General features: G+C 48.6%; 1 protein-coding gene across 1 annotated transcript; it reads left to right on the forward strand.

Moving 5' to 3' along the window:
* The first annotated feature begins 497 nt into the window (after window positions 1–497).
* mecp2 (methyl CpG binding protein 2) lies at window positions 498–14920 on the forward strand. Its single transcript, XM_008295244.1, has 6 exons — window positions 498–529; window positions 7206–7398; window positions 7482–7705; window positions 7790–7983; window positions 9113–9249; window positions 9336–14920. Exons 1-6 carry the CDS (start codon window positions 498–500, stop codon window positions 11478–11480), a joined length of 2925 nt encoding a protein of 974 aa, XP_008293466.1. The 3' UTR covers window positions 11481–14920.
* Window positions 14921–15044: the final 124 nt, after the last annotated feature.

Consider the following 15044-nt stretch of genomic DNA (forward strand, 5'->3'; position numbering starts at 1 on the left):
TATATTTATGTGTAAATAAAATAAAGACATGTGACATGTATAAGCTAAAAAATGTCAAATGTGAATAAAGTAAATTGAAATGTGTGAATATGTTCCACACCGTGACCACTACAGACATCATCATGTTGGTACTGTCTTGTATTTTTAAGTCTGTTTATGTATTTTGTGCCCTTCATAGTACTTTCTCCACTAGATGGTGGTTTTAAGGCTCTCAGTCTGTATCGATGAGCCTCTGGGTGCTCCACAGTCTGATCGGATTGATCAGTGATCAATAAGCTCATTAGCAGCCTCCTACCTTTTTATTTTTACACACTTGAGCGCGGGCCCTAAACGTCTCGCCTGATCTCGCGGGACTACACCGCCCCTACGTGTGGCTCAGCAGACGGCGCCGCAGATCTCGCGGTGTTTGGAGCGGAGGGGGCGGGGTGCAGCGGGAGGGAGCGGAGATGTTTGGAGCTTTTTTTTTTTTTAATATAAAATTATTTATTTAAATAAAAATGGCCGCCGTGGAGAGCGGAGAGCAGAGACTGTAAGTGCTTTTTACCTTCTATCCTCCGTCCCCGCGCCGCCGTGCCGCCGCTCCGCCGCCGCGCAGCCGTTACGGTCGTGTGTTTTATCGAAGCCGAAGTGCGCTGATTTCCACCCCGGGCCGTCTCCGCGGAGCGGGGTTAGCGGGAATACGTCACCAACTTACGGCTCAGAGTGGACTTGAGCTACCGCTGTAGCCGGAGCGGAGCTTAGCCTTAGCTTAGCCCGCCGTGTGAGCGCCGCCGGGCCGCCCCGACTTCGACACAACTCCCCGGGAAGTCAGGCCGGCGGTGTCCGTCACAGGCGCCCCTGCCCCGGTCAGCGGCGGCGCTTCCACCCGTCTCCGTCACACAGGCACGGAGCTAACGGGCTGCTAGCTGTTAGCAAACACACTGTTTATATGTGAGGGGGGCAGCACACACACGCGCGCGCGCACACACGCACACTGCACACACAAAGACACACACACACACACTGCTACAGTTTAAACTGATCATTAGCCTGTTAGCATCTCGCTGCCGGAGTGCCGCTGAGCCACAACTCTGTGTGTGTGTGTGTGTGCGCGCGCGCGCGCGCTTGCTCACTTCCTTTTCCTGTGGTGACAGCTTCACCTGCAGCTTCAACACAACAACACAATAACACACAGGGACACAGGTGTGTGTCCCTGTGTGTTACACCAGGTGTATGTCTGTGTGTGTTTACGTGTTTCAGAGTTAAATCAGGTCAATAGAATAACGTGGACGGTAGGAGCATGAACAGCCCAACCCCTGACCCTATCTCTAACTCTAACCCAAAGTTATCAGCCAGATTTCAAAAACCTAACATTAAGCCTCACTGTCAGCTCACAGGAACGTTATTCAGTTAATCCAGATTATTGGTATTAATTATATCCAGATTAACAGACTAATTGGTTATTCTGTTGATTGATCAGCAGCAGTCGATGGCCCAGGTGTGGTCTGATGTCTTGTTGTGTCTGAACATGTCCAGTTTGTGGTCAGAGGAGGACGGAGGTCTCCACTTATTAGTCCAGAAGGAAAAGAGATTACGAGTTTGAGCAGCGAGGCTCAGACGCTGTGCTGAAGGACCTGGAGTTACCAGACTCTGATCTTTACTGGTCATCTGACGGTTGTTGACGTTCCTCCTGTAGCTGTAGACGAGGCAGTCTGACTGTTCTACAGTCGGATCCAGAACCGTCTGACTGTGGGACGCTACAGAACCAGCTAGAGAGAACAGGCCGTGTATTTCTACCAAACAACTGCTGGAGCTCCAGGTTTGGTTCATGTTCACTGAATGAATGCAGCAGCTGCACATGTGGAGCTTCATCTGAACGTTCTTGGGTGACGACCAACTCCATCAACGTGTTTCCAGCAGTGGACATGAAGGGACGGAGCCCCGTTAGCTCTTCACGACAAACACCACAGATCTGACCGATCGGTGGACACGTTGGCGACACGTTGCCGGCGACTTGTTACCAACGACACGTTGCCGGCGACACGTTGCCGGCGACACGCTGCCGCCGACACGCCGCCCCCGCCGACACGCTGCCGACAGTTAGCGGACGGTACCTTAACCTGTAAATGTGGCTTCTTTTTGAAGGAAACAGTCTGTTCCGTGTTTAGAACAGAAGACAGACAGACAGACAGACAGACAGAAGAAGCTTTTGTTTGTGTGTCCATCTTGTCTTTGCCGTGCGAAGCCGTAGTGACCCGTGATGTCTGGTGCTGTTCCACCTCCAAACGACCTGCCAGCCTCTGACGCTTAACGTCTGAGGCGCTGCAGGTCTTCTTGTGAAGGAGAACCAATCAGAACCTGCGTTTCCACCAAACATCTACTCAGCCTTCAGTTCCAACACCTGGAGGTTCGGCACCTCGGTCTGAACCTCACCTGGAGCTCCATGCAGTCGTCATGGCTGACTCACCTGATGCAGGCTGCAGGTACCGTCCTACCACCAGCTGCTCATCACAACAACGAGCTCCAAGCAGCAGCCGACTCGCTGAATGTGGATGTTTGGCGTTAGGTTTGGATCATGCAGTGAAGCTGTTTCTTCTAGTAAATCACGTCTCTGCTGCAAACGTTCCACCAGAACAGCTTCCTTGTCCTTGTTCTGCACTAACAGAACATTAGCATAGCTAGCCTGCAGCGTTGACTGACCTGACATCAGATGATGGTCAGTTCAGTGGAACACAACAAGTTCAGGAGCTCATTGTCTGCTTTCATTTACTTCTTAGCTGTTCTTACTCAAATTGAATCCCAGAAATTTTTGGTGCTTCAAACAAACCAGACATTCTGCTAAATATGAGAATGAAAATCTGCCAGTTGACGGAACAGAAATGCCTTGATGAGTTCGGGCCCAGCTGAGGTCACATCAGGTCGTCGTGAGCCTGTCAGTGAAGGTAACACCTGATCACAGGTGTGCTGGAGTGTGAACCATTGTGGATCTGCTGGTTACTGGTTTATGGTGCGTTGATGTGCAGGTTTGTGCTGTTTGGACGCATTAATATTAATTTTGTGACACCTTGGAGCTCTAATATCGAGACTCGTTGTGTTTTGTTGCAGTAATATCTGGGTTTTTGACACTTTGTGGTGGGTTAATGTTTGGGTTTGACTACTTTTTCTAGGGCGGATGGTGCGGCCCTGGTGTTGGTGCCGTCTAGAGTGGTAGTGGATCCACTGTGTTGACCGTATAGGGAGAGGAGTGGGCTGAACCCTGCTGTAGCTGTCTGGAGAGCCTGCTCCAGCCCCAGCTCATTAGCCTGGAGCTCCAGGTCTGAAGCACTTGCTCTCAGCCCTTGTTCTCTCCGCCTGGCGTTCCTGATTGGACCACCACCCAGTTCCCTCCACTGGGGAGCCTGGGCTTTAACGTGAACAGTTTGCCCTGGTGCCTCTTGTTTGCTGTCTTGGTGTTTCTGTGTTTCAACCGTAACTCCTGGTGGCAGCTGCTAGCTCAGTGTGGGAGTTAGCCGGGTCTTGGTGAAGACTGTAGCTCCAGTTAGCAGCTGCCCAGCTGAGCTCAGGAGTTCCTCATGTCTTGTGGTTCTTGTAATGTCTGTTTCAAGGCACTTGTTTCAGTTTCTTTTTGTTGGTTATGGGTGTTTTTGTTGTATTTAAGTTTGGCCAAAGAATGTTGTTGTTTTGTTTGAACTAGCTTTTGTACTTCTGTTAGCAGTTGTTTGGTTTTATTTGTTTCTTTGATTTAGCAGCACCCATGAGCCAGTTTTATTTGTGTTCATTACATTACTGAGTACAGAAGTGCTGAACTGCCACTCCTCGTGATAAAGACGTATCTCGTTATAACGTGATACTGATCCTTTTTTTTTTTTTGAGGAGCAGCCGTTCAGCGCTTTTTCATAACTGAGCAAGTCCACCTGGTTTTTGTTAATCCAGCTGACCGTAGAGCCTGGAACGTAACAGTGGATGTTGATCATCGGTGAGGGAGAACGGTGATGATCGATACCTGATACACATTAAAAGTAATTTATTACCGCCGTGTGATGCAGGAAGCGGTGACGCAGAACTCGTCCACTTCATTAATAATAATCACCATTAATGAATATGTGCAGCAGAAACAGGAGTGATGACATCAGAGCATCATGTGACTCTATAACGTTCTCCTGTTTACTGATCGGTCGATCGGTTGAGATCAATACCAGTTGGTCTCCTGCAGGTCTGTCTGCAGGTCTTCTGTTTCTTTCTCTGCTCTGTCTCTATAATGTCCCACTAAGCTCCAGATCTTAATGCTCTATTAGTTATTGTTTGGTTATTCTGTGGCTGCCTCCTGACTTAGCTGCTAGCCGTTAGCGTAGCATTAGCTGCTTTGAAAGCAGTTAATGTCCTGATTTCTGATATTTGTGATTCTTGGTCAGTTTTTGCAGGTTGTGTCTCTGCAGAGCGACGAGTCTGTTAGTCAGTTCATCTGACTTTAGGAACATGTGACGGTGCTACAGATAGCCACAGGTGTTAGCATTAGCCTAGCACTGTCAGCAAAGAATCAGAATCTTTGATGTCAATACACAGAAAGTACAATGAAGTTAGGTGCAATCCTATTCAGTGCAAAAAAGCAATTCTAAACTAACAAAACTGTGCAAAGATAATCGAGAGGTTTATAAAAACAGAGATGTGTAAAAAATAAACTCCTAATAAATAGATATAAACACATGAACATTTACAATTAGCAGCAAAAAATAACTGGATACATGAATAAATGAAGTGTGCAGTTCAGTGTGTATTTAGTATTGCAACAGCTCTGGCATATGTGCTGTTTTCTAGTCTGTTTGTTGTTGCTGTCGTTGCCCTCTACCGCCTCCCTCAGGGAACAGCTGGAACAGTGGCCTGCTGGATGGCACGAGTCCTGCAGGATTCTGCTTCCTGTGGCAGTGGGACCTGTACAGCTCATGACGAGAGGAGAGCACAGCCCATGATCTTCTGCGCTGGGCTAATAAACCTCTGGAGCGCTGTCTCTTTCTGAGCAGTGCAGCTGGCAAACCGAACTGGGATGCAGCCGCCAGGACACTTTCAACAGAGCATCTGTAGACGGTCACCAGCAGCTCTTTGGTTAGGGCTTTGTTTCCCAGGACCCTCAGGAAGGGGAGTCACTGCTGTGCCTTCTTGATCAGCACAGTGGTGCTGGTTGTCCAGGTTAGGTTGTCATTCAGGTGCACACCAAGAAACTTGAAACCAGAGACCCTCTCGACAAAGTCCCCATGATGCATGTGGGCCGAGGGTCAGACCTGTTTCTCCTGAAGTCCACTATTATGTCCTTAGTTTTGTGGTGTTGAGAACCAGGTTGGTTTTGCTGCACCGTGGTGACCGTTTCTCCTCCTCACCTCTGTGTGCAGACCCATCTACCCCTGTGATGAGCTCAACCACCGTCCTGTCGTCCACGGACTTCATGATGGAGTTGTCGGGTGGGTGGGGTGCAGTCATGAGTGTACAGCAGGGCCTCAGCACACACCCCTGTGAGGAACCGCGGTTGAGGCTGAGTACTGGGGAAACGTGAGGCCCCACTTTGAGTCTCGGTGGCACGTTAGTGGCAGGTGGAGGTGGGAGGCCGAGGTGGTTTTGTTATAGTGAGAGAGAGCTTCAGCTGCACAATTTATTGTGCAACACTGCCGTGTTTATTAAACCTTCAGCAGTTTCTGCTAATTCATGGAGCTGCTCCACTAATGTGCTCGTCTGTCTCTCTGTGTAAACAATAGCCTTCATTGATTGGCTGTTACTCATGACATGCAACCAATCAGAGAGAGCTGTGGGTGGGACCTGACAGAGACCACAGAGAGGAGGCTGGTCAGAGCCTAAGGAGGACATTTTACTTAGAATCACTCCATGAAAATAACAATGCCAGTAGTCTAAATACGCTAAATATCAGCGTCAGTAATGGTTGAGCCGATAATTGGTCGATCCATAGTTCATATCTAGGTGCTTTTTTCCCCTTGTTTATAAATGTTTTAGTGGGTTAATATCCAGTTTTTAAGAATCTTTTTTTGTTGTGACAATATCCATGTTTTTATTGTTTTGGTATGATAATACACAGGTATGTATTAATAACCACATGTGCTGATGTTGTGGTGTGTTATTAACCAGGTTTTCCTCAAAAGGTTACCTGGAACTTCTGAACATACCAACCTTCATAATGTATGAATCAACTGTGAACCGTGTTGGGCTTTTAAATTAAAATTTTAAGTTCAACAAACTAGTTTCTCACTGTGTTCCTGCTTTCAGCATTTAGAACTAGAAGAATGAAGAAAACACACAAAACACTCAAACTCATTCCCATACATACATCTATCTCTAAAAACAGCTTGAAACACATACGATTAAAACCTTGCAAACTTTATTTAAAACAAAGAGGTGGAGCACACAGCAGCTTTCAGACAATCAGACAGAAACTTTTCTGTCAGAAAAATATCAGGAATCACATGGAGCCAACTCTGAACTTCATGTACGTCCTGAACCGGTTGTTTTCAAAGCTGAATCGATGAACTTCACGTAATCTGACCAGTTTCTGAATGACTGATCCAAAGTTTTGGCAAAATATTTAGTTCAGTCTAAATGTGATTTTCACATTTTAATTCAGTCCTTGTAGGTCTGAGTTCTGTCTGAACTGGAACAACCAATATACTGTAATGATTCTGTTTCTGATTGATGAGAACAGCTTCGTCCATCCTCTGCTATTGGTTCATTCTCATCAGAGCACATTCAGTTTTTTATTTTTTCCATCTGTCCGACATTAGAAAAACAGCCTCTGACAGTTTCAGAGTTCCTCTTCCTGTTACACATTATGCTGGACGTCTGTTTGGACAAAACAAGACAAACTGAGGTGAGCGTTTGTGATCTGGGTTTCATCAGATAATCTGGCAAAAACAAAAAAACTACTTCTGTTCTTTGTTTCTAAGCCTAAAAGGAAAAAACGTTTCACGTGACGGACTGAAAACATAAACTCAACCGCTGGTTTTTGGTTTCTGGCGATCACTTTTTTTAAATTTGGAAACCAAAAACTGCAGTTACAAGTTTCAGACGGATAAATAAGTTGCTATAGAGGTAGGTTTGTCAGATAGATAGATAGATAGATAGATAGGGTTAGGGGGTTTCATTCATTCGTGGCCTATACACCCAGATTCTACCACCTGATGTCATCATGATGTCATATTAAAAAGCATGATGTCATCTTTTTTCCACAGGGAGGAGGGGCAGGAGAGCGAGGAGGGACCTGCTGACCCCCAGCACCCCCCCAGAGAGAGAGAAAGGTCCCACAGTAAGACCAAGAAGGCCCGTAGAGAGCGTCGCCATGCCCACCGGGGAGCGGAGACTGCAGCCTCTGCCACGCCTTCAACAATTGGGCAGCCAGAGACGGGGGCAGAGTCACATACCCAGGTACAGAGGGGGGTGGAGTTTATCACCTGCCAGACAACATGACATCATCCTGTGTGATGTATTCATACCACCCCGTCCCACAGATGTTGGAGCCAGTGGCTGGCCCCTCGGAGCCGGGCCCATCAGAACTGGGCTCAGAATCAGCCGCTGGCAGTGAGTCTGCTGGCTCTCCCCGGCAGCGGCGCTCTATTATTCGGGACCGTGGGCCGCTCTATGACGACCCTTCATTGCCCGAAGGCTGGACCCGCAAACTGAAACAGAGGAAGTCCGGACGCTCCGCTGGGAAGTTTGATGTCTACCTGATCAAGTAAGCCCGCCTACCCTGCAAGTGTGTCAGTTAATACATGCAGTAATATCTCTGAATATGTTGTCTGGATTTCTTGCTGTCTAGCTCGGAGGGGAAGGCATTTCGCTCCAAGGTGGAGCTCATTGCCTACTTCCAGAAGGTCGGTGACACCACCACCGACCCCAATGATTTCGATTTCACTGTCACTGGGCGAGGAAGCCCCTCACGCCGTGAGAAGCGTCCCCCAAAGAAACCGAAAGTGGTGAAGCCGTCAGGACGAGGCCGTGGGCGCCCCAAAGGTACTGAACTACAGTACTGAAGTCAGCTGATCTTTAATGTTTGTGGTTCTTTGTAGTGTTTATCTGGCTTTGAGCTCATTGTGTTAGAACACACATAACACAAGAAAACAAATAGAGACATGTGATACAACTACCGGGGTATGACACAGCTAAACCTTCCCAGGAAAGTTTATTCCAGAGTACTGGAATGGAGACTTTGACTGGCTGTCAGATTCAGGAGGAGCAATAATTCAGTCAGGGGCTCATGGGAGTTTGACGAGCCACGTGTGCTTTGTAGACTTGGAGAGAGCTTATGACCATGTTCCTTGAGGGACCCTGTGGGGGTACTGCAGGCCTATGGGGTACCAGGGCTCCAAGCCATCTGTTCCTTGTGTAGAGCAAATTCTCAGCAGAAAGTCAAACACGTTTCCAATGGGTGTTGGACTACACCAGGGTTCCCCCTTTTCTCCCATCCTGTTTGTGACGTTCATGGCCGCATCTTAAGGGGCAGCCGGTATAAGGAGGGTGTCCAGTTTGGGAACCACAGAGTCTCTGCTTTTTGCAGATGCTGTGGTTCTGTTGGCTTCATAAGACCCTAAACACTGGGATGAGAAAGGAGTTGGCACATCCTAGTGTGAGGCCATGGTTCTTTGCTTAAAAACAGTGGATTGCTTCCTCTTGGTTGGAGTTGAGTTGCTGCCTCAAGCCAAGAAGTTTATCTTGCTCACAACTGACGGAAAAATGGAGCTTGAGATGGCCAGCTGGATCGGTGTAACTTAGGCAGTAATGCGGATATAGTACTGAACCAGAAGGTGAAGCTCTCAGTTTATGAGTTGATCTATACTCCATCCCTCACCGGTGGTCATGAGCTCTGGGTAGTGACTGAACAAATTTGATACAAGTGGCCAAAATGAATTTCCCCAGTTGTTGAACTCAGCGTTAGACATAGGGTGACAAACTTAGAGTGGAGTTGCTGAAGTGGTTCAACATCTGTCTGCAGGGATTGCATATCTCATCTGCCTGGAACACCTCTAGAGGAACTGGAAAATATTGTTGGGATGGGATGACTTGACCCCAGATAAGCGCAATAAAATGGCAGAATGGATTGCATTTGTTGCGTATGTGTTTATCTCTCTGTGTGTTTATATAGGTAGTGGGAAGATGCGGCAGGCTACAGAGGGCGTGGCCATGAAGCGTGTGGTTGAGAAAACTCCAGGAAAACTGCTGGTCAAGATGCCGTTCGGAAAGGCAGAGTCCTCCACTGGCTCCACGTCCACCACCTCAAAGGTATTATTAATCTATCGCACAGCCTGGTCTTATTGTTGAACTTGGGAAATGCAGTAAAACATTTATATGTGGTGATTCCCCTGCAGGTGGTATCTCCTGCCCTCATGACCAAGTCTCGTCCCGGCAGGAAGAGAAAGTCAGAACAGGAGCCGCCCCCCCCACCACAGACTGCTCCCAAGAAACGGGGCAGGAAACCGGCATCGGCCCTGGCCTCAGCAGTGTCATCGGTTCCCATGGCATCCACCTCCTCTGCATCAGCCTCTGCAAGCTCAGCGACAGGGAGCTATGCTGCAGCGGCCATTTTGGCTGCTGAGGCAAAACGGAGAGCAGTCAAGGAGTCTTCCAGCAAACCCATCGTCCAGGAAACCGCCCTGCCAATCAAAAAACGTAAAACAAGGGAGACTGTGGAAGAGAGAGAGAGTCCTCAGACTCCAGCAGCTCCAACAGCCGAGACTGGTAGGAGGGCTACTGCAGAGGAGGAGGAAGGTCCCAGCTCCGAGCCTCAGCCTGCCCCCTCTGAACAGAGCGAATCACAGTCAGCGAGGCAGCCATCTGCTTCAGACGACGGCCAATCACACGGACACAAGACACATAAAGGGCGGAAGCACAAGGAGAAAACGGGAATAACAACCAGTGAGGGAGGAGGCCGAGGAGAGGATGGAGGAGAAGGGGGAGGAGGGGCGAGGAGTAGCAGCAGCAGCAGCAGTAGCATCAGCCAATCAAAGAGCCACAAACGGAAGGAGCGACCACCTCATAAGCACCACCATCATCACCACCACCACCACCACCATCACCATCACCGCCACCAACAGTCGTCTGCCTCCACGCTGCATCAGCCCCCTCCTCCCCCTCCACCTCCTCCTCCACCCTCCAGGCCTGAAGTCGAGCCTCCACCTCAGCCCGCCCCCCCGCCACAAGCTCCTCGACCACAGTCCCTCCCTGAACCTCAGCATCCCACCTCTCAACCCCACCACCAATCCCCAAGTTCCAGTCAGGGCCCAGCCCAGCCTCGACACCCAGTGCCCCAGTCCTCTCCCACCAGACATGTCCTGCCCCAACCACGGCCTCAACAACCCCCACCTCCAGCTCATAGTCAACCTCAGCCCATCAACCAGAAAACCCCGTCACAACCCCTTCAGTCACCAACCCAGCATCGACCCCAGCCCCAGGCCCAGCATGCTCCGCCCCAGCCCTCATCAGTCCTGCATGTTCACCCCCCCCAGACAAGACATCCACAAACACAAACCCAGCCCCCTGCATCACTCCAACCGCAGCCCAGGCACCCGTCTCAGCCCCAACCGCAACCCAAGCACCCGTCTCAGCCCCAGCCACAGCCCAGGCACCAGTCTCATTCCCAGACCCAGCTAAAACAGCAGTCCCAGCCCCGGCAAACCCTACAGCCTCAGCTCCAACCCTCAGCTAGGACCCAACCTCAACCTCAGTTCCAGGCCAGGACCCCAACACAAGTTCAGAGTCACTCCCAGTCTAGATCCACAGCCCAACTTCAATCTCAACTGCAGCCCAGAACCTCTGCCCAACCTCAGCCTCAACTGCAGCCTCAGTTGAGGACCCCACCCCAGCCTCAGCCCCACTTGCAGCCCAGGCATCAAGCGCGGTCCCAACCACAGACAAGGCACCCATCACAACACCAACTCCAGACTCAGTACAGACCACAACCCAGACAGTCTGTCCCTCAGTCGAGGCCTCCTCAATCCCAGTCCCAAGCACAGCCCCACTTCCAGCGAATTCAGACCCAGCTGCGCCCCCAGTCCCACCCTCAGCTCAGCCAGGCGCATGTGCAGCACCTCTTACCCCACCGACCATCTTCCAGCCTAACCAGGACCAACCTCGTCCCTGCTCAGCAGAATCAGAGTGAACAGCCCCAGGACCTGAGCACCACTCGGCCTGGCAGAGGAGGCCTGCTCCCAGGCCGAGAGATCGGCGTGGAGGTTGTCAAGCCAGAGGGGAGAGGGGAGGCAGCTGTGGCGTCGGAGAGCAGGGAAGTTTTAGGAGGAGGGTCGAACAGCACCTCAAGGCCTCCCGCACCTCCTGGAGCAGTCGGAGCTGGACTTGTGCCTGGGGCGGATGGCAGGGCAAGACTCCGGGCGGAGCCAGAGGCAGCAGGTGAGGGCAGGGAGCTCAGAGACATCGTCCCCCAGTCCGCCGTCCCCTGTCCCAGCCGTGAGGAAACCGTAGAGTCACGGACTGCCGTCAGCGAGAGAGTCAGCTGATCGGTTGGAATCAAGCCGACTGATCGGCAGCCTGACAGGCGGAGTCAGTGCCGTGTGGAAGAGGAATGAGACTGGGCTGTTCCTGGAGATTTTTACATTGTTTTCAGATAGAAGCAAAGCAGAGTTGAAGGACTGATTCTGTCTGGAGACTCTGTAAAGGACTGCATCTGAGAGGTAGTGTCTTTTTCTAGGAAAAACAAATGAAAAGGAAAAACCGATAAAAAGTGTGTATATATAATCAAAAGGCAGCTGTTGTGTCCCGCTAGTCTCCGTGGGGAGGGGGGGAGTAGTTTGGAACTAAAACCGACGCTTAACAACACGTTACTCTGAGCAAAACATTGCTTCCCGAATATAACCCGTTTATTTTCTACTTTGATAGTTTATTGTTTTGTCTGTTATACAGCTTTAAACTCTGATATTACTGACCGACACTTCCTGACCTAAAGTCCTCCTACTTCCTGAACTAAAGTCCTCCTAAGGACTGACTGATTGACTCACTGATGGACTGACTCACTGACTGACTCACTCACTGATTGACTCACTGACTTACTGAGTCACTGACTGATTGACTGACTCACTAAGTCACTCACCGATTGACTCACTGACTTACTGAGTCATTGACGTAATATCTCACTGACTGACTGAGTCGCTGACTTACTGACTGAGACACTGACTGACTCACTTACCAACTCATTGACTTACTGAGTCGCTGACTCACTGACTTACTGACTCACTCAGTAACTGACTCACTGACATACTAAGTCATTGACTTACTGACTCACTGATTGACTGAGTTGCTGACTGATTCACCCACTAGCTCACTGACTGACTGACTCACTGAGTCATTGACTTAATGACTCGCTGACTGAATCGCTGACTGACTGACTGACTTACTAACTAACTAACTGACTGAGTCATTGACTTACTGACTCACTGACTGACTGAGTCATTGACCTACTGACTTACTGACAGACTATGCCCCTGGCCTTTTGGTTCGTGTCCACAGATGCGTTTTTAAATGCAAAGAGTTGCTTTCTAACATGTGACACCTGATGAGCGTACACCTGGCCAGTGTTACTGTAGATCAGAGGGTCTGTCTAGGCTCCACTCTCCCACAACAAGCACTGACTGCACCTGATTGGATGAATGTTTGACTCATGAGCTGTCTGCTTCTGAATTTCAAACCTCTTACTTAGATGAAGAAAACAGTTCACCTGCTGAACCTGTCTTCATTATGGATCAACTACAGTTAGTGTAAACGTTTTCTGGCTTTTCCAGAGAGGCCGAGTGGCAGCCAGACAGCCCTGATTTGTATAAAGTAACCTAGTCCTCAGCTTTATGCAAACGAGGAGCGGGCAGCGGGACTTCACAAACACATCATGGCGCTCCCAGAATGCTTTGCACAGCTGCTTACAGACAATGAATTGAAAACGTGGAAGTGACAGATCCTGTGGACACGAACCATTGAAGTCCTGCTGCTGACTAACTCTTTTACTGAAACTAGTCTTCGACTGAAAGCCTCAGAGGTGATGTGTGGCGGCGGTTTGCACCTTAAACTGGTTTCTTAGAAATCTCTCACTTTGTTTTCTTCCCCATTTTCCATTAAAGCCACAATGAACAGAAGGGGAATGTTTTCCATCCACTTCCAGACTGCCTCCCACATGTCGGCAGTCTGATCCAAACTTAAATCAGGACTCTGACTGAGTCACTCTGGATACGATTTGTCCTGTAAAACAGTTTTGGTGGTTTGATAAGAGGTCGTTCTTCCAGGATTCTTCCACTCTGCTCTTCATCAATCTGTTTGTTTCGTCTTCTTCTGTTTCCAAAGGAAGCGCTTTTTAATATCAGCCCCACTCTGACAGTAGCTTTATTTGAGTTTTTAGTCTTCTTGAAAGAGTGGGAGAGGACTCATTTTAATTGTGTCTTCATGTTGAATGTCTGGAACAGTTTGCACTCCTCCAATTTGTACAATCAACCGCCTGCATGTCGCTCGGAGACCCTGCAGGCCTTCAACCAGAGCGCCCGTACGCAGAGGTCGATCCGTCGCTTCACCGCCGTCAAAGCCTGGACGGAGGTTCAGCTTCAGCTTCACGTGGGTTTAGATGCACCAAGAAAAGGCAGCGAGTACAAAGATCACTGGAAGTTCAGATCACAGACATTCAGAGAGTCGATCCTGGAGCTGCTGCATCAGGACGTCCTGGATGGTTTCACTTACTCAGCAGGTAGACAACAAAATATAGAGCAGATGACAAAATCTAACACAAAATGGCTGCAGAGGGCTTCAGTCAACAGTCCACCTCAGCCACAATGCTAATGTTGTTGGCAGCAGGTTGCTGTCTTTCAGATGCTACATTCATATCACATCAGAGTTAGTGTTATTTACAGACTGAGGGGATAAACCTGCTGTGCTTCACTGAAGGTTTGGATTCTGCAGCTCTGCTTTCACTGATCTCTCCATTTTAAACACAGTTCTGGTCTCTCTGCTGCAAATGTTTCACCAAAACGATCCCTGTCACTATTTTGTAGGATGCACCCTTCACTTAGCTCCTCCCATTATTCTGAGTGGTTAAAAGAAACACCAACCAAATGGCATGTTCCCCTCCGATAATAGAAGACGGATGGAGTGCAGCAGACCCTCTGCACAGTGGTGTTTAAGATTAATTACAAGGAAAACACCTCAGTTAGAGAGACCGGAAACAGCTTCTACTGTGGGCAAAAGGAAGATGTTTGATGATTATGGACGTGCAGGACTCAGCACGGCGACATTCAGAGTTCTGTTTTCATTTGTGTTTGATCACCTGAAAGTCAGAATCAAGAATGAAAAACCAAACTGTGGCTCTTTAGAACAACTAAATTGTTTTAATGCTAAATCCCCGGAGGTTCTTCTGCACACATTAAAAAAGGAGGAGTTTACATCTAGAAGCCAGTAATTCCTCCACACAGGTCAGCCTGAGTCACTTCGGACATCAGTGTTGCTGCATCGTCTGAGGTGACCTCACCTCAGACGCTGTTACCTGTCCACCTAACTTCTGTAAAATATTTTGGCTAAACCATAAGAATTTTATTTGTTATTAGACCTGAGATTGTTTTTAATTTTATTTTCACCCTCAAATAACCTGCATAACCATTTTAAGGGTTAAGTATTTCCAGAAATAAAACTCCCACAATCCTATAGGTTGTTAAGTATGAAGACAACATGAAGCATCCTGTAACTCCGCACATCCAGAACCAACATCTAGAACCAACACCTAAAACCAACACCTAGTTCCAACATCTAGAACAGGGGTCGGTAACTGTCCCGTTTTACACAGAAAACACCGGAAGCCACAAAACCCGTCTGATATCTAAAATGAAGATAACACGTAGCGTATATCATTTTTACATTCATGCTATGTATAAAAACTATAGTATTGCATTAATAAAATCAGTGAAGTGCTACAGAGAAAACTAATTTCATTTCTGTAACAAAACCATTTTGAACTCCGAAAAAAACACGCTGGGTTGAAGGTTACTTTCAAATAAAATACTCAAACCAACACCTAGAACCAACACCTAGAACCAACA

Source organism: Stegastes partitus, unplaced genomic scaffold (genome assembly GCF_000690725.1).
Source record: "Stegastes partitus isolate 25-593 unplaced genomic scaffold, Stegastes_partitus-1.0.2 Scaffold1033, whole genome shotgun sequence".
Taxonomy (NCBI): Eukaryota; Metazoa; Chordata; class Actinopteri; family Pomacentridae; genus Stegastes; species Stegastes partitus.

Excerpts from the sequence above, each read along its gene's own strand:
- mecp2 (XM_008295244.1), top strand. The coding sequence starts at position 498 with ATGGCCGCCGTGGAGAGCGGAGAGCAGAGACT. Across the intron at positions 7,399-7,481 it reads GGGCAGAGTCACATACCCAG|ATGTTGGAGCCAGTGGCTGG; the intron begins GTACAGAGGGGG and ends CCCGTCCCACAG. Across the intron at positions 9,250-9,335 it reads CCACGTCCACCACCTCAAAG|GTGGTATCTCCTGCCCTCAT; the intron begins GTATTATTAATC and ends ATTCCCCTGCAG.